This window comes from Pipistrellus kuhlii, unplaced genomic scaffold (genome assembly GCF_014108245.1).
Source record: "Pipistrellus kuhlii isolate mPipKuh1 unplaced genomic scaffold, mPipKuh1.p scaffold_m20_p_3, whole genome shotgun sequence".
Lineage (NCBI taxonomy): Eukaryota > Metazoa > Chordata > Mammalia > Chiroptera > Vespertilionidae > Pipistrellus > Pipistrellus kuhlii.
In genome coordinates, this window is record NW_023425529.1 from 174046177 (window position 1) to 174072144 (window position 25968).

At 34.0% G+C, this 25968-nt stretch overlaps 1 protein-coding gene across 3 annotated transcripts in view; it reads right to left on the reverse strand.

Moving 5' to 3' along the window:
- Positions 1-25968, reverse strand: part of TNKS (tankyrase) — a 148303-nt gene that overhangs the window by 57958 nt on the left and 64377 nt on the right. For all 3 annotated transcript variants that reach the window (XM_036458988.2, XM_036458989.2, XM_036458987.2), the window contains exons 4-5: positions 11257-11293; positions 10424-10499 (exon numbers count right to left, since the gene is read on the reverse strand). In XM_036458988.2, the coding sequence (XP_036314881.1) occupies positions 10424-10499; positions 11257-11293 (113 nt within the window). The remainder of the gene's footprint in view (positions 1-10423; positions 10500-11256; positions 11294-25968) is intronic.

The window sequence follows — 25968 nt, forward strand, 5'->3', positions numbered from 1 at the left end:
AAGAAACTTCGATGTAAGAGTGAAACATTGATTTGCTGTTTCCTGCAAGACCCCTACGGGATCTAGCCTGCAACCTGGGCATGTGTCCTATCTAGGAATTGAGTTGGCAACCTTTCGGTGCACAGACTGACACCCAGCAAACTGAACCACATCGGCCAGGGCAAAGACTATCTATATCTCTAGTGCATGTATTGGGAAGAGAAAGAGAGAAAGAAAATGAACAAACAAAAAAGAATGGGAAATCCACAGGGTAATCTCTGTGAGAATGACACTCTGAATACCAACTTAATTCAATTTTAACTTAATATCATCATTGTGGAAACTCCAAGGGGATTCTTCAACAGCCAGAAAGTTGTTTCTCTTTTCCAGCCTCAATATCAGCAGAAAAATTGAAATGTATGCATGAAAATGAGTTTCTAGCATGTTCTTTTAGGGTTTGTATGGAAAAAAATGCCTAGCACTCTCAGAGGTGCAACATTAATTTTGCATTGTTTAATGAGAAACAGCTGGCATACTTTATGGAAACCAGGTTTCTTGGTCTGATAGTAACATGTTGTTTTATACTTTTAAGAAGAAAAGTGTTCATATTACCTAAACCTCACATGAATTCCTTTTTATAGTTAATATTTACAAACTTATGTTTTCAAATCTAAACATCCAAAATTCTAACTAATGTTCAACAAATAATTTGTTCTTGAAATAGGAAACACGTTACACTGACAGGCACTTAAAAGATTATTTATGAAAGAATCATTCAACCTTGGATCATTAGATAGCCCTTTAACTGTGTAAAGAGGGAGAATGGTAAATTCCTTAGCTGATTTCAATGTGACTAAGACCTCTAAGACTTTTGAGATATGTTGTCACCTCATGTTCCTTCAGTGACAAAGTCCTTGTTGTTTCTGAGTTAGCATATGTGACTTCAGCAGCCAAAGGTAGACAGGAGCAGAGATCTCTAGCTCTGTTCCTTGCCCAGAGGCCCCTTCCCCAATCTCATAGGTTTCGAATTCTCTCTGAAACTAAAAGATTAGTTTGACACTATTGTATTTAGAGTAGGGTATTATCATGTTACTATTAAAAAACAAAAGTAACTTTACAAAAGGAAAATCAATATATGAAATATTGTATATTCAAAATTAGTCTATTTCCAAACTTACTAATTTGGCTACCCAAATATGCATTTCAAAAAGTATGCAAGGTACTTATAGTGTTTTTAAAGTTCTACTACTGATGCCATTATTAGTGGACAAAGTTATTTTCTTAGTCACTGAAACCAGTCTTCTTTAAAAGAAAATATTATGAAAATTCTTGATGCTTTTAGAAATTTCCCTTTATAATTCTAACTTAATTGAACTAGTGAGTGAATGGATAAATATGCATTTGATGTGGAGAGGGGAAGAAGTAGGCTTCCTGGGTAATTATACTTCTTTAAGGGGAAAGAAAAGTAGTGATACAAAAATAAGCAAGTGTTACAATGTTTGTGTCCCCCAGTCCCCCGAACTGGTAAGTTGAGCTCTAACCCTCAGGGTGCTATTTGGAGATGGCCCTTAGGTGGCCTCCCCTATAAGGGGAGTGGTGCCCTTATAAAGAAGAGACACCCAGAGCTCGCTTTCTCTCTTAGCAAGTAGGGATCCCTCCATAAGCCAGGCCAAGAGCCCCTCATCAGAAACTGACCATGCTGGCACCTTACCCTTGGACTTCCCAGCCTCCAGAGCTGTGAGAAATGTTTCTGTTAGCCACCCAGTCTACTATATCCCAACCTGAGCACCACACAACTGGTAAATAATGAATTAAGAAGTCAATAGTTTATGTTGATTTTGTATTACTGCCAATCCACTGTTCCTAATAATGCTAATTCAAAGCTACAGATAGCTTCCAAGTTCTTAAATCCCAAATCTTCACGTTTTTCTGCTTTTTATCAGGCCAGAAGAGTTTCTGAGATCAGATTTTTCTTTGTACCTAAGTAAGCCTTTTTACACAGTAAGGTTCGCCCTTTACTAAAAACATTTAAGAGCTTTTTTCAGAATACGGTCACCTGAACAGTTTAAGCTAAAGAAATCATAATCAAGTAATAATCATTATAGGGGCATTTTTAAGTCTCTTTATCATGTAATAATTGATAAATAAAAATATGTCACCAATGTGCTAGGCCAGTTCAGCCAAGGGTTCGGTCAGCCTGACGGGGATAGGGGAGAAGGTGGCGGCGAAGGAATGAAGAAAAGACAAAGAGAATAAGCTGGGTCTAGGTGGATCTCCTGTGCCTGGCTGAGGCCACAGAGAAAATCCAAATGGCAAGCTGAGGCTTTATTTTATAGCCAGAGGTAAACAAGGTAGTAGTGGTCACCATAGTTACAATGTGCTTGTGAGTCTCACTTGTTCTGGCAGCCCCTGCTGCACCTCCCATAGCCCATTAGCTACCCAGATAGGATCTAGGGGACGGCATAAAGTCAAGCTTAATTATGCTAAGAGGGCTGTGCCCTCTAAGCTGAGACTTATTTGTGGCTTTGCCAACAAGTCAGTCCCAGGCTTAACCCTATAGCCACTCCCTAAAATCAGGGCCTGGCTGGATCAGTGACTGAGCACTGACCTATGAACCAGAAGGTCACGGTTTGATTCCCAGTCAGGGCACATGCCTTGGTTCAGTGTGCGGTGTGCAGGAGGCAGTCGATCAATGATTCTCTCTCATCATTGATGTTTCTATCTCTCTCTCCATATATATATGTGTGTGTGTGTGTGTGTGTGTGTAAATACTACCACCCAGTACCCACTTACCTGAAGCACTATGATGGCAGCAATGCCACTGAGGCCACTTAGTGTGTTTCTTCCTGATCTTTCTATTCCCTTGCCACTAGACCACATGAATATTTTTCAAGCTATTGCTACAGTTATAATCTACCCTATCCTATAAAGATTTTATTAGTATTTATAGAGGCAAAAAGTACCTTTAAATATAGATGGTTACAATTTAAAAAAAAGATTCAAAAGTGTCTTTGAATCTTTTTGTAATTTGGCATCTAAATCAAATTTAACAATAAATCATACACAAAATGATGTAGTTATTTTCTATCCTTCAACTATAAACTCAGAATGCAAGAAACTTGTACTTTTTGGATATGAATGTAGGAGAAACCACAGTTTGGAGGAGGGTGACTAAGCAGAACTAAAATGAACTCCTAAGTTTTACCACCTACTTTTTAACACTATGGTCTCTTTTTTACTAGAAATTCTTTTTTCAGAGAGAGCAGAGTTGGCACTGGTACTAATTACCCTCACCAGCAGAAATGTCATGCCTGACAAAATAGAGACTGTTTTAGTAGAAGTGATTCCCTAATGAAAAATAAAAAAGAGATTTTCAAGGCCTTATTGTTACAAAATGAATATACATAAGCATAAAGATTTTATACAATACATCCCAACATAAGTAGGCAAGAAAACTTGCTCTAAGGGATTTCGCGTTACAGCAAAACATGCACCACTCAGCAAGATATACTTTAAAGATGTGATGTGATTAGATATATAATTATACCTAAAGCACTTGATGAGTTCCCTAATGCAGAGTTACTGCATTTTGATCTTGTAATCCCAAGTAATATCTGAAGTATGGTCTATGTAAGTTGAAAATTAGAATATGGTATGACCTTTTAGCTACCAAGATTTGACAAGAACAGAGCACGATGCTATAGGCCACTAAAGGCCATATGGAGCCAAGCATGTGCCCATACTTTCTTAAGGGAGCAAAAGGTTCCATATAAACTTTATTTGAGATACCAGGAGTCTTTTACTAGTGTGACTCTATGGGCTCTTATATATTCCAATTCTATATTATGATAACTACTACTTACTGATAAAAAAAATCCTATATAATAAAAGCCCAATATGCTAAGTGTCCAGTCATCCATTCAACCAATCAAAGCATGATATGCTAATGCCGCTGAACCACTCGCTATGATGTGCACTGACCACCAAGGGGCAGATAGTTGACCAATCGCTAAGATATGCACTGACCACATGAGGGGGCAGACGCTCCAACCTGTAGGTTAGCTTGCTGCTGGGGTCTGGCTGATTGGGACTGAGTGAGATGGGCCGGACATGCCCTGGAGCTCTCCCGTGGTCTCTTCATGGCTGGCCAACCTTCTGCATCTCTCCCCGGCCCCTATTGTGCACTGGTGGGGTCCCTCGGCCTGGCCTGCGCCCTTTTGCAATCCGGGATCCCTAAGGGAATGTTGGCAAGCTGATTTCAGCATGATCCCACAGGCTAGTTGAGGGACCCCTCTGGTGCATGAATTCATGCATCAGGCCTCAAGTAAATTATAAAATGCATTACAATCTTAAAATGTTAAGAGTTGGTATCTTAGAACTAATGTGGCCCAAACTGTTATTTTTTAGGCTAAAAAAATTCAGAACTCAGAGATAAAATAAAACTGCCATGACCACATAGCTATAACAATATTAACTCAAAATGGTTTTCTACTTTCAAGTTCCTGCTTTTTCCCATAACACCATAATCCCAAAAGATGCAATTCAACATATCTAAAATAATGTTTTGGGGTCTTATTTTGAAATCTTCTCTATTCTTCCAAGAAGCTATGAAAGAACTACTTTTAGTAATCCACCTGAGAAATGATGCAACAGATAATAAGCATTGATTAAATTACATTTTCTTAGACTAGAGTTAATTTAGTTATCTATTATTAGATAACAAATCACCTCCCAAATTACCTGGGCAGTCCTGCCCCATACCCTAGGGTGCTAGGATGGCTTACGTCACTTGGAGGTTGGACTGGGAGTTCAAACAGAGGCCAGGATGTCTGGGACTCCTGGGTGGCTAGGTTCTCTGAGAAGCCTGAGTGAGCTCAGGTGGGTCTCTGGTTGGAGGCCTTAGTTCTCCATATGGACTTCTCCACATGGTTGCGTGGGCTGCCTCATGGCATGGCAGCTGGGTTTCAAGATAGAGCATTCCAAAAGCAAGAAGTTGGCAGCCGCCACACCAATTCAGGGGCTAGTCCTGGAAATGGCACAGCAACACTTCTGCTTTATTTTATTCATCAAAGCAGCCCTGGGCTTAGTCAGAGTTTGTGTGGGAGAGGATTAGATAGGGGCATTAATAACGAGGGGCACAGTTCATTGAGGGGTTTTCAAAGTAACACTATCATTGAAGGATTATAAAAATGCTGGTCAAACATAATATTCAGAGAAGATTTACACTGAAGGACAGAGCTGTTAACCAATAATACTGTTATTACAATATGACAAATGTATATAAACCTAAAGTTTAGATATAAATACAAAAAAAAATCTACACTAATCCTATATGTGCTTTGGAATTTAAATAAATATGTGGCATTATTTTCAGCCAGATATTAATTTTAATAAACGTGTTCTTATTAAAAAATATATAGTTCTAGAACATATTTCTGAATTTATAAACTGCTAATTTAAACAAATTTATTAATTATGTGATAATTAATAATATTGGGTGGTAAGGGAACAAAGACCACGCTCCAAAATTATTAACTCAATTATATGCTCTGTAGATTACCTGGTAACCTACGTTTTATCCAAATGCTACCTGGGAGTGAGCCTAGATAATACAGTTTAAGTGGAGAATACTAGAGTACTCAAAAGTATGTCAGTGTCCATTCTAAATATGTTCAAAAGCTTCAAAAATATATCAAGGGAGTAGGAATCTAATTTACTGAGGTTCTACCATGTGCTACAAAAACTGTATACATTAATCACATTATTTCACTTAATCCTCTCAAATGCCTTGTGGAATGGGATGATTTTTCCCATATCAATGAATACACTGAAAACTGTACAGCCACATCCATACTTAGAAAATGAAAGAGCAGAGACCAGAACCCACTCTGTCTGACCTCAGAGCCTATTTGCTCTTTCAATTACATCACACAACTTTTTATGATGCCTTCAAGGGATGGTACTAAATTTTACTTTATTTTTAACTGATTTATATATAAAATAGTGTTTAAACACTTTACTTTTTTCTGTTTCCAGAGTCTTATAAATTATTAACTATATTATGAAAGCAAAGATTTACAAGTAGAAATATGACATAAAAAAAAAAACTCTTCAGTTAATCTTTCTGAATTTAAATCATTTTCTTACAATTGCCTGTTAATCTAAATTTGTGGTTTCTTACGGAAGAGCATACATGCCTAACTACTGATGCTTTAAAAATAAAAGTGCCAGAAAACAACCCCCACCTTAAATCTACACTTTATAATTGTATCACAGGCAAAAGGAATCATACATTTTTTAGTGTGTTAGCGTCAATGTATTAGATTTTATCTTAATCATTCTATCAATTTTTAAATTCCCTGTAAACCAATACGACGAAACACATTTTTATTTCCCATGACACTAAATAGAGTAATCTACATATGGTTAAGTACTGAATGTTGGTTAAATGAATGAAATGAGCAGGAAAAAATCTGAAATACCAGAAATTAAGTTCCAACCAAATAGTAGTTACTGTCATTTGTTGACATATAATCATAGCAACAGAAGGCATTGCAAAGATACATAGTATTCCTATTTAGGAGTATGTTCAGTAATGCCCAACTCCAACCTCCTCATTGTTATGAGGGAGTGATAAATTCAGAACATTTATTCTGAAAGAGAATAAAGGCAGCCAGAAAAGGGAAATAACAGGAGAGGGACCAAATGGAACTCTGAAGAAGGTTCAATGTTAAAATAATTTGAGGTGTATTCAAATATTTTCATTCATTGTAAAAAGGTATCCCTATTGACAATATTGAAAAACAAAAGACCATCATCTCCTTAGGTTTACATATCAATCAAGGCCAGAACATCTGTATAACTGCTAATAAGATGTCTGATATAGCCAAGTCAGTGCGGGTCAGTGATTGAGCATCAACACAAGCACAAGGAGGTCACGGTTGGAGTCCCGGTCAGGGCGCACTGCCTGGGTTTTGAGTATGTATGGGGCATGAAGGGGGCAGCCGGTCAATGATTCTCTTTTATTATTGATGGTTCTCTCTCTCTCTCCCTCTCCCTTCCTTTCTGAAATAAATAAAAATATATTAAAAAACTAATAAACAAAAAAGAATATGATAGAAAATACTCTAAAGGAAGAGTAATTGAAAACAAATTTAAGTTTGAAAATACAATCTGTTTTAAGGATCTGGTTGTACTCCACTCAATTCAAAATAATTGTGGAATATTGTACCTAATCATTCTGGACAAGAGACACAAAAAGAATAAATTATATCTGTGCCCCAAGTTTCTAAAGGGACCATCATTAAAACATGTATATAATTCTATAAAAATAGAATTTCAGCCCAAAGTTGTTTTTTTCTTTTCTTAAAACTGCCTTTGCTCTTTAGAGAAAAATAAAAAACTGGAAATTTTTAAAGTAGTCAAGTTCCATTTGGTTTACATGTAAAATAAAAGAATAAAATAAAAATATAAATTACTTAAAACCTTAATGATGCTTTACTATTTTCATAATTCTATAGGTTAGAAAAACAAATGTCTGTGAGAAATAAAAATATTAACATTCAGATATTAACTAATTAGATAATTATGAAGTCACCAAATAGTATTAAGAAACTACTTAAAATTTACACTGTCAATGTAAAATCCCATGCATTATATTAAAAAGGAATGCTGAAATCTAAAATCCCTACACATATCTAGGCAAATTCTCCACCTACTAGTTAATGTATAAGAAGCAATTCTTTTTTAAAAACATTACAAAATTGACATTCCCATGGGCTTTTTAATGTGCAAACCAGGAATCGTAGTAAAAACAGAGACAGGCCTGGACTCAGTTAAGCATTAATATAGTTATTTAGAAACCCTCTAAAAATGAATTTGATTCTGCACTGTGTCCTAAAATACAATTTCAAGAAATAAACTAACTTACTATATATATATATATATATATATATATATATATATATATATATATGAGAGAGAGAGAGAGAGAGAGAGAGGGAGAGAGAGAGAGGGAGGGCGGGCGCCTTTATCCTCTTCATATAAAATCTGAGTTCCTAATTCCAGGTAAATACATGCAAATGGCTTGAAAAAATACTAAATATAAAAATTAGACTTGTAATTTAATAGGTAGATTTGCTTACACATTTTATTAATATCAATAGAGAGAAAACAAAAGATAATGTCATAACTAAGGGATCTTATCCCAATCTCCATTAGCACCCAGAATATTTACTACTTTGTGGTTCTGTTGCAACTAGTATATTTAGTAAAAACTACTTTGTGCCAAATATGGGTAATATTTAAATATAAACATTATTCAATTTTAATTTTGAAATGTTGTTTGCAATTTGCGTATCAATGAAAAATTTTAAATGGTTTTTGTTATATGCAGAAATAGCACTAAAATCTTATAAATGCTTGTTTAATCTTTTATAATTTGAGAAAATTGGTAATCTAAAAAGTAAGAGTACATTTTATAAAATTATTGCATTATTTATGTTTGAATCATTCAGTAGAATATTTGAGAAATATTCTTTAAAATGTTCTAAACATTAAAATACATGCCATCCTTTATAGTACAATTACTCAAAATAAATTAATAAAATAATATTAGTAACAGGAAATATAAAATCCCTATTCACATATTTCTGAGTTAATTATCTAAATGATAAAGAGAACAGATGACTTTTTTTCACTCAGAGAATAAAACTGCTTATCAGGGAACATATTCCTATCTTAAGGTCTTGCTACATGCAAAGTGCCTGGCTTGGTCCGATGCAGAATACAAAAGAGAGCTAATATATCAGTGGAAGAAAAAGTCATGTATGAATAACTACAATTCAATAACTCTGATAAAAGCCATTGAGTAATTCAGAAAAGGAGCCATAGGAATTTGGTTTCAGCTAAAAGGAATGAGGAAAGTGTATCCTCTTTTGATAAGAAGGAAAGATCAAGGAGCTCTATATATATATTTGTGTAGGGGGTGAGGCAGGGAGAAGTAATTTGCTAATTATTAGTGTTCATGATCCTTAATTATTAGGATTGCTGAGCTGGAAATGGGACTGTCAAGGTATAAGGATAAAGATGGAAGAATAAGGCTGGAATGGAAATCGACTCTTGCGGTAGTAATCGCACATAAATTCTGCAATATTAAAATGGCTATGGAAAAATGAAGTATGCTGGGTTCTATAAAGAGCTCTGGCTAAAGATATTGCTGCACTTACCATTGATAAAAATGCCCTGTTCTGCACTGTGATAAAAGCCATGTTATCTATAGAGAGGAGCCAAACAAAATTTGGAGCTTTAAAGTAACTCAAGAATGTTAAAATCCTCAAAGCAACCTCAAAACTGTAGGGAAAATGAGCAGTTATCATGTTTAAAATCTCCACAAAGCTATTAGTAGTACTTAGTAAATCTCTGCTAGTTTAGCGTTTTATATATATATAGTTTAACCTTACATGAAAGTATAAGTCTCTCTTCAAATTATCCAGAGAAGTGGAACAGTCATTAGACCATGTGAAATAATATGCAAGCCGTCTACAATAACAAACAACACATATTCCGAGGATTCATTTCTTGCCACTATTCTATGGGTTTCTTTAGAATGGGAAACAAGTGTGGAAGCAGTCAAGGAAAACTGAATAATTCTGATCTATAAAATCATCACTCAGAAAAATAATTTTTAAAGGCAAAATATGTATTATTTCTAAGAAACACCATCCATCCTCATAGTTTACATAGCATATTTTCAAAATGAATAATCTCAAAGAAATTAATTCTTTCAATTTTAGGCACAAGATGATTTCCCTCAATATTTGCAGTGTAACCTTAAACATATTTTAGGATTTTAAAACATAAAAGCAATATTTTAACACTAAAAAATTAACTGCCATTTAAAGAAAGACTTTAGAGTGTGCATATACCATGATAAAAACTTATCCAATAAAAAAAAAAATAAAACAAAAAGCATGGCTATCACAGAGATCTAAAGAAAATCATTAGCAACATTTTCTCAGCTTTAAATTGAAAAAGTATTGGTATCTAATAAATAAATCTTCCTCTGCCAAATAAGAAATAAAAAATGCATATATCCTAACAAATATGGGTAAATAGGACATAAACAGATATTTCCAGTTTCCATGATCATACACAGAAAAATGTTATTATAATTTTAATCACCTACAAAACTGCAGTTCCATTTAACAAACAACTTTCAGTGTCTGACATTTAAAGAGGAAGGCTTAACATCCATGCTTCACCAGCTCAATGAATATGTCACAACTGCCAATAACAGATACAGCAGCATTTCATTTTACAGTGAAAAGATGCCAGGAAATACGGTTATATATGCATACATACATATATATGCCAACCTCAAACATTTTAACTGTAAAGCAAAAAGAAATTACTGAAGGGGAATATTATATTTTAAATAACTTACCTTTCGTCCATCACTTGCATGGCAATTCACATTGAGAGGAGTCAGTAAAGCCATTAGTTTTTCTTCATTACCACTCCTATAAAAAGGTATGTCATTCTTTCAAAATTACAGAGCTTCTTATGTATATTTATAGATATATTTTCACGAGAAGGAAAATAGTATGGGTTTGCTTTAATTTCTTTCATATGTTTTTAAATGACTCTTTTGCTAAATTCAATTCAATTAATACATTCCTAATTAATTCCTGTTAATCACCATGTAGTAGTACAGCTTGGAAGATCTAGCTTTCTACATTTTTATGTTTTATTTGTCTGCAGAAAGTCACCTTCCTAATTACAAGCAAACTTTATTCTGATAAGTGATCTAAAACACAGGAGTTAAAAATATATACAAAATGCAGTAAAGAGCTAATCAATTAAATTATAAATGAACAAGAACAAAAGAAAATGAATGAGAATTTTAACATTTACTTTATGTCCCTCATTTAAGCTTTTGAAAATTAGAAAAAATTTTAAAGAAACATAAAGGTATAGATATTTAAATACTCTGAGAATATCATTGGAAAAGCCGGGCAACTAAGGTTTGCAGGTACCTTTAGATATGTTCCAAATACAATTAACCTTATAATCATCACCAGACTGAGACTGCCTCATTTAATGCAGCTAATCATGTAAAGTAAAATACACGAAGATTTACTATAAGGTCTTTTCTGCATTATTGCATAAAATCAAGCAAGACGATATCATGTTATAATTTTTACAGTCCTCCACCTGCCCACCCCCTATTCTCCCTTAAACGCATTATACTCACTTAAAATGAATGGAATCACTTACCTAGCAGCTTCTAGGAGTTCGTCTTTCTTGTATTCACCTAGATGATTACAAAATATCATGCTGTTAGCATTTGGCAGAAGACAGATTAAGAAATGCAGTAGGCAGCAAACAGAGAATTAAATAGAGAAGAACAGAAAAAGATAGTCCACACCCCGCTGGGTGATGGAGCCGTGACGTTAGCCAGCTTGTGAAGGCAGCATCACCAGTGCCTTGGAGACGGGCAGCAAATTGACGCAGCTTCTTGTCCAATCCTCAGATGAAGTAGCTTTCTTCAGACAACCAATGAATGCTAAATCTCGTGTCCAGAAACACATTCCCTCTGATAGCAGCATGCCAGCTGAAGACAATACGCCCTCCCCCCTTTTCTATTCAGCCTGTCACAGTATACTTGTGAAGCATAATACATTCTGAGACAAAAGCAAAATAATGTGGCTCTTTAAAGGTACACATTACTTGTTTTAAAAAAAGCTCAGTTTTTTGGTAAAGAGATGGAAAGTTAAAAAACACACATTCATTGCCATTGCTGAGTATTATAGCAGAAGAAGAAAAAAAAAAATCAGAACCCTGAAGCCTTTGCCTGGATAGGGTAGGTCTGGAGACTAGAAATACGTGAACTACGTACCAAATGCTATGGAACCTCTTGGAGGCAGCGCTCCAAAACCCAAAACAGTGAATGCATTTAAATGACAATAATATTCTAACATGCTATACATAATCTTTACACTTTATACAGATCCTGTACCAAGTTATAACAAACAATAAACCTTAAAAATATTTTTAAAAAGCAGGCTGGGGTCTCTGTGAATGAGCAGATATCTAACTATTGAGATGTGAATACATTTTTTCATTTTATTTTTTAATATCACAGACTAGAAAGAGGTATATAATTTAAGACCTTCAATACAAACTTCCCAGGGTATTCAAGATTTAACAAACAAGTTTCTTTTGAAAGCTTAAAGAATAAGAAATTTTAATAGTATAGCGTCTGTTCATTCAATAGAGAAAGAGAATAGCCAAGACTATGATTCAGCTTTAATAGTACATGGGCTCAGTTTGCTATATCTCTGAAGAAATACTTATGTTTAATGCTATTAAGAAATAAGCTTAAATTATATTTATAATCTTACTTATAAATATAGCTTTCTTTGCATTTTGTTTCTGTTTTGCTACAGAATGCAGATTATTAATGCAAACACTGTAAGACATTTCAGGACCACCACGCACATATTTAAGTTCTATAATCCATCACTGCCAAATATTATTTTAGTTTAGATAAGTCTTGCTTTCAAATTAAGATTACACTAAAATCTAAGAACTGTGAAAAGTTATTTTCTAATAAAAAATCATTTTTAAAAAAATCTATTCTTCCCTAAGGAAATTTTATATACCAATAAAATGACATGCTATCAAGCTAGAATGCATGATTCCTGATGATAAGAGTTGGCCTTTCCAATTGCCCATATTTTGCATTCCAGATTCTTTAACTGATTCACAGTTTAAGATTTGTATTATTATATCCCTCACCAATAAAGCTCTTGAGTTCCCAAAACCAAAAACCTATCTTTACTAAACATTTTAGTTGGCAATATGGAAGTTGGTGAGTTAATTTAAAATGCCCCTGTGAAAAAATGGTATAACCCATAATCTCAAACATTTTAAATATCAAGAGCAAAGAAAATCAAATTATGGAATTATCCATAGAAGTCTTTCTTTCAGTGAATGAACATTTATTTGAAAGGCCTATATGCCAGATTCAAAACCAAGAGACACAATAACATCTCTATAGTCAAGGAATATTAGTCTATCAAATGAGACAGACGAGTAAACAAACGATTACAGTAGAGTATAAAAAGATTGGTATAAAGTGCTATAAAGAGCTTAAAGACTAGTCTAAGTGGGAATTAATAAAAGGCAGGTAATTATAGTTCAAGAAAGGTTTCCTGAAAGAGGGGAAACTTGCACAGAGTTTTGAAGGAAGACAGGTGATCCTCAGATAAAGAAGGGCGAGGAGAAGGAAAATGGTAGCTCTGCAAACCTGAAACAAAGGACTTGCAGGGGAATGGGTACGGATGAGACAGAGAAGAATTAGAAAGACCATGAATGACGCTCTAAGAACTCTGAACATTATTTTGAAAGCAATGAGGAAATATTAAAATATTTTAACAAGGGTAGTACAAAGTATATTTAAAGAGCTGCTAAGTTTGTGATTATGTAAACCATTTCTATGCTCTACTCCAGAGAACTACAGTTGGGAAGAAAAGTGGCCCAAAGCAAAGAGGAGGTGGACAGAGTAGAACAATGAATTTTGACATAGTTTATATTTTGGAGTAAATATAAATACCCTTATATATAGTAAAACATTAAAATCGGGGAGTGAAAGTAGCTATTATTGAAATCTAAGTCATAGTGAAAGGTGACTCCAATAGCTAGGTAGTAAAACTGCAAAGTATTTGGGATCTTCAAAGCTAAAATCAGTCTACCTACAGTTTTCTCCAAAAGGCACATTTTTGCAAAAATGGTATTCCTTCATAGATAATAAACCAAGTGTTCAAAAGAAAACATTTACATATATCTGACAGAGTCGGACACAGGTGTTGCAAATGGCTTTCTACTCTTACTGTTAGAGAGCCAAGTACTTTAATCAGCTTTGCTGCAATACATTCCAACATCCACTATCTGGTGCCCAAGGACTACAATCCATAAACAGTATACTATTTTTCAAATGCTACATTGAGCTACAACCAACGTGATGAATATAGAATGTCCTTTACGCACTCTGACAACAAATCTAAACTACTTACTTAACAGCCAAACCACAGGTTCTGTTGCATTTTAGCTGAGAATCTGAAAATATTCTGGCCGAGACTATGGTGCTCTATGGAGCATTTATATTCTTTAATAACATTCAAATAAAGGCTAGCAGTAGATCAGTCAGAAACACAACTAGGCAATTATAGTCAGGATAATAGCAGCCAAGAATGGAGAAAATGGATGGCTTAAAATATTTTTCTTTGATTAGAATAAAATAAATGGAATAAAAGTTAAGCAAGCAAAAAGTTTACTTTCCAAAGTCTGAATTTTTATTATTAATAAACTAATGAAAGGCTACATGTAAAGATAAGCATATATATATATATATATATAGATATATATATAGATATATATATGCGCACACGCGCGCATCACACACACACACACACACACACAACACACAGCACAGTGGGATATAAGTTAATGTGTTAAATAGGTATGTTATCAGTAAGAAGGTTAAAAATAAAGGTTAAAACATAAAGATTAAAAATAAACCCCCCTTGTATTTCTCTGAAGTAGTTAAAAGACAAATTACTTTTTTGAGTAAAAATGAAGAACACCTACACCAATAAATAGAAATCATGATTATCGACATCTCAATTTTAACATTTTAAGGGGCTTCTGACCCTTTCTTCAGCAACTGACAGGGTCAAAGTAGACTTGATTTTGTAAAAATGTTTTGTTGAGGTGGAAGAGCATGGAAAGATTATGATTGTGAAATCACAAGTTCTTAAAGCAGTAAGGAACTAAAAAGAATTATGACCTTTATTTTCTCTACTTTGAAACCATGCATAATACATGCCTCTCAGTAACAACTCTTGTTATATGGCATGAGGGGGGTGTAGTTTGAAAGTCACCTTTCTCCTGTCACCTCACCCCCAATTTCAGTCACTCTCCTAAGGGACCATCTGCAACAGATTCACTTACAGTTAATGAAACTGACACTAAGGCAGTTAAGTGCACTGTCTAAGGTTTCATCAGTATTATTCACTATCTGTTAGGCCCTAAACAAGGCTAATATGTGAGTAAAAATGAAACAGATCTGAGCTTTCAAAGAAGCAATGTAAAAAAAAAACAACAAAAAAAGTAAAAAAAACAAACAAAACAAAAACAAAAAACCCACCACAATAGGAATAATCAATTTTAAAAAGCAACCCCCAAAACTAGCTTTAAATAAAGAAACATATTTATATAAAATAAGCCAAATATTTTCATCAAAACTATATTAAAGCATTGGAGCTTTCATATGAGCTTGTAAACATGGGCAAAAAAAAAAAAAAAAAAAGTAATTTTAGTTATTATTTTGGGCCAGGGGAATAGGAATGAAGAAAATATATCCCAAGTCTATTCAAATGATCAATGCATTTCGCATTTCCCTTAGCATGCTTAATTCCTCATGCTTTAGGTATCTCAAGGGAAGAGCTATGTATAGACTTCAATCAAGAAACTGATTCATAAGATACAGAGAACATTTTGACAGTTGCCAGATGGGATGAGGGTTGGGGAGAGGAATGGGTGAAAAGGTGAAAGGATTAAGAAGTACAAAGTGGTAGTTACAAAATAGTCATGGGGATATAAAGTATAGCATAGGGAATCTAGTCAATAATATTGTAATAACTACATTCAGATGGGTACTAGATTTATTGGGGTGATCACTGTGTAAGTTATATAAATGTCTAAACACTAGGTTGTAAACTAATACAATATTGTAGTCATCTGTAATTAAAAAATTTAAAAAATATAAAACAAAACCTGTTATCAAGGACTTTATGTTGCCAAGTAGTAAGTAGAACCATGAGTTGATAATTTTCATACAGATATTTTTTCATCAAGATATCAGCAAATATAAGAGTTGAATTGATTTTTGTAACTAAACTGACAGCCTAGCCGAAATCGGTTTGGCTCAATGGATAGAGCGTGGCTTGGGGACTGAAAGGTCCCAGGTTCAATTCCAGTCAAGGGCATGTACCTTGGTTGCGGGCACATCCCCAGTAGGGGGTGTGCAAGAGGCAGCTGATCAATGATTCTCTCTCATTAATGTTTCTAACTCTCTATCTCTCTCCCTTCTTCTCTGTACAAAATCAATAAAATATATATTTTTAAAAATAAAATAAACTGACAGCCTACATATAAAATAAAGTATTAATTTAGGTGATATATTCCATGTTTTCACAGTTTGAAAATTTGGAACCAGCTATGTAGTGTTAGAAGAAATTTCACTAAAGCACCAGGAGATAATTTAATCTCAAGAAGTTAAAAGCTATGTCTTCCACCAAGATCAATTTCAGATTAACTGATATTCTACTATATATAAACGATGACTCTAAGAATTACTGAATTATTTTTTTCTCCTTGAAATCTTTCATGAATATTTTCAAGGCAATAGGGGGAAAATTACAGTTATCAGCATTCTCAATGTTTTTTTCTTACTTCTGTATCCTGCCACTCTTCTCATTCATTTTTCTACTTGCTTCAAAGTCTAGAATTATGATCAGACTAATCACTCAACAGTCATTCTAAATATGGAATAATTTGGGGCTTTCAAAATCTAGGCTTGAGCAGAGTATTTTCCTGGTAGAGATCCTTTCCTTCTTTTGCCTCCTACAACTTTGACCTTTTTAATTAGCCAGTTATTAGGCAACATTAAACATAACCTGTGCTATAATGTTATCATAACAAAGTATGCTGTCTAATACAGTACCCACCACTCTCACATGGCTACTTACTTTTAAGTGAATCATAAAAAAATATGTTAAAAATACAAATTCTTTTCCTGAGTTGCATTACCAGATTTCAGGTTTTTCAATAGGCACAAGTGGCTAGTGCCCACCACACTGGACAGAATGTCAGACAGACAGTTGAAACTTTTTTTGGACCATGCTACTCCAGTGTGTTTAGTGACAATTTAAGAAGTCATCTTTTACTCTAATAAACTACTTTTCATGTATTCGTACTCTTAAAGTTGTTACTGCCAAAACTCTATAAACTCTCCCTCCCCCCCAACTGAATACCAAACAACTTATTCATCTCCATAAAATTCATCTGGGAAAACACTGGACTGTGTGATAAAAGATCTGGAGTGTCTGCTAGCTCTGCCATCAATTTCCTGGTGTGACTTTGGGGAGAGTCCTTTTAGCTTCCTAGAAGCCTCCATGTTGTGTCATTTGGAAAAATGAGGGTGGAGGGCTAAATGACCTCTGAAGTTTCAGATCTAACTCAATATGGCTCAGATCTTTTTCTAAGACCATTTTAATGACGCCTAAACAGAATTTAAGGAAAAACAAAATTATCTTGGGAAAAATCTCTCCTAAACTATGATAAAAAGTAGTACCTGAAATTATAGGGTAAGCATAAAGCAATTTTACCTAAACAGCACTATTTTATATTGTGTTGGTAAATTAAAAAAAAAAAAGTTCATCTAAGTATGGAAGTAGACATAAACGAGGAAGATTATTATTTAAGAAGAATTTTCCAATTCATTAGGAAAATGGAGATGTGTTCCACTCCCTGAAGGGCAGCTGAAAATCATTTTTCAAAGAAAAAGACACTCGCCCATATGATTATATTATCCTGTGCCATAATATTTAAATAATAAAAATTATAATATAGCTGAAACCGGTTTGGCTCAGTGGATAGAGCGTTGGCCTGCAGACTGAAAGGTCCCAGGTTCGATTCCAGTCAAGGGCATGTACCTTGGTTGTGGGCACATCCCCAGTAGGGGGTGTGCAAGAGGCAGCTGATAGATGATTCCCTCTCATTAATGTTTCTAACTCTCTATCCCTCTCTCTTCCTCTCTGTAAAAAAATCAATAAAATATATATATTTTAAAATTATATTACATCCAATACAAAAATCTAAACCAATGTTCTAAAACTTTTAAAAAGCATAATACAACATTCAAACATAAAAAAAGCTCTGAAAAAAAGCCACAATGTTATCAATAAATGATTGTTAGCAACCAGTAATATCTAAGACCCATATTCCATTTATAAACACTTATCAGAGTTTCAAATGATTTATACCTGTTTCTGATATTCTAAAATGTGACTTGACTTTTTGCTGAAATTTATTTTTCTGTTAAAATGTAAGTATTAAAATTTGGAACATAAATATAAATACATACTGGCTGAAAAAAACTTTTAAGATATATACAGTCTCTGAGGTTGGATATTAAAAACCAAGAGGCATGTTCCTCCAGGATGCTGTTAACTAATGAGACATTTGACAAAGTGTGTCTACCAGTATACTGGGGACATATAAAACTACCATGTGCTGAGAGGTTACAAAACATAGCAAACACTGTCACTAAAGTGGGAGCAAATTCTCCGAGTGAGATAAGAAGAGCGCTCCAAGGTATAAGAAACTTAGTATGAGACCAGAGCACAAGTTCTGGACAGTTATTTGGTAGGACAGAGTGATGATGGGAGAGAGAAGGGAAGTGAAGGTTAGATGGAAGAAGGAAAAAGTCAGAGAGAAGAAGAGTAATAAAATAAAGGCAGGAATGAGGTTAGGAAAGGAAAAGAATACAATTATAAAGTTTATAAGGTAGACACTGAGAAAGCTAGACACTCAGGGATGAGTAAAACATAAGAATACTGAACATTAATGATTAGAATAACGCCGAAATGAGGCTCTTCTCAGTAGGTAATCTAGGGTTTTTAAAGATACATGCACTAATGATGAGAATTCACGGGTATTAAGGAACAATGATAATTAATGAAAATTTATAAAGGCAGCACAAGCTTTCTGTAAGACTACCTCACTCAAATGCATATGCCAGGAAGTGACTGAGAGTATGCTTGAATAATGTGTCAAGCACACCACTAATCACTTTTACTGAATCTTGTAGAAATGAACAACTTTACCAAAAGAAATATAGAACATATCTAGTGCCTCTAAAGTCCTGGGCACAGGACCAAAAGACTTGGTAAATTTATCATTTTTCTTGCTAACTTAAAAGAAATGGAAGTTTGAGGAAAAGGAGCAGCTGGCTATCCATGAAAGAACAAAATCTAGTCTTGAGGAACCTTGATCTTAGGATGCAAAATGATGGCAATTGATGATGAGTATTAAAAGAAGAACATAAAAAAAAATGAGGATTAGATAGAATGTCTTTCAATTAGAGCTAAAATGTGTCAGCTGTTCAAATATATAAATCAATTTTAAAAATTAATTTAAGTAAGACTAGCTCAGATTAAGCTACTCTGAAGGCTAGTTTGACAGGAAGCTCAGAGAATCAATGTGACAAATTTACAAAAAGGTAAAAAGAAACATGTTTTATCAGCAGAATAAAAAAAAAAAACCAAAAAACGATGGGGTTATTTAGTCTACAATATAAGACTGAGGTGATAGAGGTGGTTATAATTATAGAAAGCGTTCTAACTTCTATTGTCACTACTTCAGAGAAAGCTCTAAAAAAGAAAAATGCTTAGCCATATACAATGTAGTTCCAAAAAGAAGTGACATGTACTGTATTTGGTTTAACAAATGGGAGAAATATTTCTAACCATTTAAGTTATTCCACCAAGAACTAATTATGGCAGAGAGCTAGAGCTATAGCACAGAAATGCCAGGTTGGAATACAGCAGAGAATCCTTATGGGGTAATGGAGTAAATAGTAACCTCTAAATCTAACGCCCCTTCCAGATCCATGGTTATATATGTGACTTTCATGATACAACTGCATACTTGTTAATTATAATAGATTTGGACTTAAGTTACACATGTGTTTTTTACTATCTACTCTTCATGAGATCCAACCACTGGTCTCCAAATTTAATTCACATACAAAATCTTATTTGACAGGCATTTCATTTGAATGAACTCATTTAATCCTCAAATAATGCTTCTGTTCTATTATTACTTCTATTTTACAGATGAAAAAACTGAGCAATAGAAGGTCACATAGTTAATGTATCAGGGTCCTTATGTTATTGTAACAAATTACTAGAAGCAGTGGTTTAAAACGCAAATTTATTCTCTTACAATTCCTGAGATCAGAAGTTTAAAATGTATCAGCAGGGCTGGATTTCTTCTGAACACTCTAGGAGATAATCCATTTCCTTGCTTTTTCTAGCTTGGAAAGGTGCCCACATTCCTTGGCTTGTGGCTCCTGCATCACTATGACCTCTGCTTCCACATCACATCTCTTCTCTGTCTGACCTTCTTTCATCCTTTCTATAAGAACCCTGTGATTTATTGGGGCTAGCCAGAGAACTTCAAATAATCTCCCCATCTCAAGATCCTTAACTCTATCACACCAGCAAAGTTCCTTTTACCTCATAAGACAATAGTTACCATTGCTGGGTATTAGTGTATGGACATCACTGGGGACCCATTATTGTGCCTGTAACAGCTAGAATATGGCAGATGGGAGGATGTTTACCACAATAAATGCTGCCTTTCAAAGACTGTTTCTTTATAGATGGAAAATAGACTGCCTTTACCTTCTAAAATATTCCCTATAAGATGGTAGGAATTGAGAATTTTCTTCAATAGGGCATGTGAAATTTAACACCCAGGATCCTAGACTGTAAAGCAACATATGTAATTTTACTTGGCATGACCTTCTTTTTGGAGAATATGCTGTTTAAAAAAAATGTGTGGTGAATATCTAAAGAAGGCAGCTACTTTACTTTTTGGTTAAGTTATAAATAATGTAAAAAACATTCTTTATCAATAAAAATACAGTATATTCTGAAAGAAAAATTCTGGTGAAATTCTGAGGACCCACATTCATATCTCCAATTGAAAAAGACTTAATTTCTTATGAAATCATATTTTTATAATGCAAGGAATAGTTCATTTCTAGTTATTAGTAGTAAGTTAGAACTAGGGAAAATATAACTCTAAGTAAAAAAGCACAGAGGACATGTTATTTTTGTCTGCCCATTACATCCTTCTTCTGGGAAGTGCTCGGTCCCCTGTTTTGGGGAATAGCTCCTCCTTTATTATGATTACATCATTCTGGTAGATTTTCCAAATCACAGAGTCCCACACCACACCTGACCAATAATCACAGTCTAACCACAGACCAGTGATTGATCAGCTCAGTTCTTCCTTGAGACTTTTCACTACACAATTGGGGAAGAGCCTTTTTTTTACATTAGAAAACATAATAAGAGCTCTAGTGTTGTATCCCCAGAACTGCCAATAGTCATGCTCAACACAGAAGAACCTAAGAAAATAAAAACACACAGACAGAAAATGGAGAACAGAGAAGGCAAAGGGAAAAAACAGGAAGAGGGCAGGATGGAGAAGGTGTAAGAGTGAGTGCGGGGAAGGAGACAGAAGGCAGAAGAGGAATGCTCAGGAAGTGGGACAAAAATGAAACGTGACTAAAGATTAATATGCAAAAAGGTAGTCAGTATTTAAAAACATAAAGTTTGAGATAAATTAAAAATAAAAGTAATCTAGGATTAGTACTATGTTAAATATTGAGGAAGTGTAAGTAGGCCCTATTGATAATGGGAGTTTCTAACCAGACAAGGACAAGGCCACAGAAAACAATGTCCCTCTACAAGTCCATACTACAGCTATAAACGTAACCCATATCCTTTCTTCCAAGTTAACTATTACTTTTTTAATAATGACATCATGAGCCTGGCTTTAGGATCAGTTCTGCTAGTCATGGATTACCCAGGGCCTCTGTATATGTGCATGTGTGTGTAGGTATATACCCCTACCAGCAGGTAGAGTAAACACTAAAGCACAAAATTCTATGATTTGTAGATCCGAGATCTTGCTTCTTTATTAGCAAGATATTAATTAACACCTTAGGAAAACTAAATAAAGGACACTTGTAGAACTTGAGATAAATAAGTTACTGCCTATTAGCATCTTCAAGACAAAGTTCCAAGGTTATATCAGCTTTACCTTAAAACAAAACAACCAGCAAACCAGTGCATGAACATAGGCAAGTACACTTTTACCCTCACTCTAGACAGTAAGTTCCTGTGCTCATGTTTTGCATAATGATTCTGATCACTCGAGGCCTCTTGCCTGACACAGAAGAAAGTGCTATCTATTTGGTAGAATGATGCTGTTGTTGAGAACAAGCTAGAGAAGAATTGTATATTTTCTCCTTTTGCTTAGTTTGTTCATTTATTTTGTGTCAAGCTTTTAGATGACCCAGAGCAACTGGAGAGTGAAATTGAATAAGATCATATAAGGCAATATTCTTTTGACAATGTCAAGCAAAAGTATGGGAAAAACAAATATTCTAAATGGAAAAACACACAAAAATGTTGGATTGAAAATACTAAGCCACATATGTGGGTAGAGAACAGACCAGGAGCGGTAAATGCTGAGTTCTTGCTTTAGTATAATAATTTCTGCAAAGAATCAATTGCTCCTTCCTCTGTGCTTTGTAACACTTTCTATATTGTATGAAAAATCATTTGTGGATCTGTTCTTCTTTGCCCAACTTGAGCTCCTAGAAGTCAAGGACCATATTTTATATTCACTCTTATATTTAAAAAAGAATACCTATTTTACTTTCCCATCATGGAATAGCATATATTTCTTTTTTTTTTAAATATATATATTTTATTGATTTTTTACAGAGAGGGATAGAGAGTTAGAAACATCGATGAGAGAGAATCATCGATTAGCTGCCTCTTGCACACCCCCTACTGGGAATGTGCCTGCAACCAAGGTACATGACCTTTACTGAAATCGAACCTGGGACCTTTCAGTCTGCTCTATCCATTGAGCCAAACCAGTTTCGGTAGAATAGCATATATTTCTTAAAAAGAGTGTCTTATCTAGAGGAAAGTTCATTGTAACAACAGAGGACTATATTATATCTAGGCTTAGAACTAAGAATAAAACTATCACAAAATCACATGGGAAACTCTGGGAAAAATAAAAAGTTCCAGTAAGAGGAATTTTTAAATCTATCTAATTGAATTACTGTGGGAAGAAAAAATTTTTTTTATTAGCAATCAATAGACTAATTAAACCTATAGCTATTTAGGTTATGCAAAAAGAACTTGATATTTATTTTCCTTTTCTCCAGGAGAATACTGGACTAACTGAGCATTTATAATAATGAATAAAATTATATTTTTATATATAGCACATTTTATTTATCCATTCATCTCTTAGTGGGCACATGGTTTGCTTCCAACCTTTTGGCTCTTGCTAATATGCTACTATGAATATGAGTGTACAAATCTCTCATACAATTTCTCTTTCCATTTTTTTAAACATATACTGAGTGGCCAGATTATTATGATCTCTGAACGCATAATAATCTGGCCACTCCATGTATATCCTGTATAATAAAAGGCTAATATGCAAATTGTCCCCTTGACCAGGAGTTCAACCAGTAGGCAGACCAGTCAACTGCTCATGTCCCCTCTCCCTGGCCAGGCTGGCCGGACCCCACCCATGTACGAATTCATACACTGGGCCTCTAATACACATACATACACACACACACACACACACACACACACACACACACACACACACACTGAGTAGCCAGATCATTATGCATTCAGAGATCATAATAATCTGGCCACTCATATATATCCAAAAGTTAAGTTGCTGGATTACAGTAATTATGTTTTTATTTTGAAGAAACCTTCATAGCGTTTCCCATAGCAGCTATATTATTTTACATTCCCACCAACAGTGCACAAGAGTTCCAATTTCTCTACATCTTCACCAGTATTTGTTATTTCTATTTTGTTTTAATAGTAGTTATCCTAATGCATGTGATGTAGTAGCACTTCAAATTTCTATCTCTTTTCAAAACTAAGTCTAATGAATAAATTTTTAATAAAAACTGACTTCCCAATAGTCTGGGACTTTGAAATATGGATAAAATGCAAACCCAGCTGAATAATTTCTCATTAAATTATTTTAATAAAGCAAAACTGGTTATTACTTGGACTGTGTTTTCCTTTCACTGAGTTTAACTTATAAGAAGATAGATAAAATATTAAGATTTTCTCACTATTATGTGTATAGTATAACCAGCTGCTTTATGGCATCAGGGTATAAAGAAGTAAAGTACTAATACACTTTTAGTAAGACTGCTATTATAAGTCCTGCAACAGAGGTAAAATAATGAATTTTCTATGCTTTGATTTGAGTTTACTTGAATTTTTATGAGATACTCAAGTATATATGTTTATTTTATTTAGTAGAATTTTCTTTGCAGGTATAAACCAAGGTTCATATGCTAGAAAAAGTTAACATATTTTTTAATAGAACTTATTGGGGTTACACTGGTTAATAAAATTACATAGATTTCAGGTGTACAATTCTATATTACATCATCTGTATATTGTATTATGTGTTCACCATTCCAAGTCATGTCTCTTTCCAACCATTTACTGCCTTATGACCTAGCAATTCCACTTCTGGGGATTCATTTAAAGAAACCTGAAATACTAATTCAAAAGAGTTAATACAATTTTATTAAAGATACTATTAACTCATTAAAAAAATTAAAATATCTCCAGAAAAGACGTGATAAAAAAAAATTAGATCTAAAAAATTGTTTGATATTACAAACTAATTAAACTGAGTCATATTTTAAGGAGTAATATTAAAAGACTTATTTTATACATAAATGAACAGTCTGACAAATTACACCTAAATAGTTCATAGCTGGTCATATTTGTGAAGGATGACATTATTTGGCCCATCTGCCACCATCTCAGATTATTTGTCACAAGCCCAAATAGCATATAGACACAACAAAATTTAAGTTATGTGTGTGGAAGAATTAATATGATAAAAGTAGACAGTTATTTAAAATAAAATCACATTTCTAATTTTTAATTATGTAATAATAGTTATACATTTTAGAGAAAGCTATCATTAAGGGCAGCTAGCACTGTTTAAATAATGAAATTATTCTTCCTTTATATAATCTCTCATTCTGTGCTAGCAAAAGATACTATGCATTCATTTTGAGTAAACATGACTTAATTGATAGAACTAACCATTTGTGTAATAGTTTCTGCAAATAATTATCCAGGAATAGTGACAAAGACTACTAAGAGTGAGTTAGTAAAAAATTTCAGCAAGCTATTTTCGGATTCTTGACAGCTTAATGTTTTCTCATCCTACTAACCTTTAAAGATTTAAGCCAAACACTTCTACATCAAACTTCTTAAGAATTATCTGTGGTTGTTGGTACCTTGGAACATAAGACAACTTGGCAAGGTTATTTGCTGAGGAATGAAACTAAAAAACACTTTAAAATTCATCCTCTGCTTTGTGTGAAGTGAACGAAGAAACTGTCACATCCTACAGAAAACGACTTGTGGAGATATATCCTGGGACATATGTTGAAACTAACAATAATTCCAGAAATTCTTTTAGAAAAGGCACATAATATATCAACATATCATCATAACTGACCACCAGGTGGCCCTGTGTAAATCATTATGACTGAGTTACAAAATAAATGTGTCTAACTTTCTGTCTCTCCTTTGTCTCCTTTTCTCTGGCACACACACACATGCACACACATTCTAAGAGAGAGGTTATTTTTTTATAATATGAATATCCTGTGGCACTAAAGTTTAAGTGAGTAAATTCTAAAAATTTAGCTCTTGTTAAGTTAGGCAAACATAATCAGAATTCTGTACCTTATACAAAATTACCAAATTCTCAATCATTTTTGGCTTATAGTTGAAGTAGAGGGAAAATTAGTATAATTTATAAAGAAATTTATAAATAAATCAGACTCACTGTTATTATATGAAAATACATCAATTGCTCAGTTTGAAATCTCCTAAAGGGTAGAGACAGTACAGTACCTTATTTATCCTTATATACAATACTTAACAACTATCAAAATATCTGGCATGTAGGTACCAATATACTGAATTGGGATATATTTTGCAAATTTAAGTCTTTCTTCAATCTATATAGCTT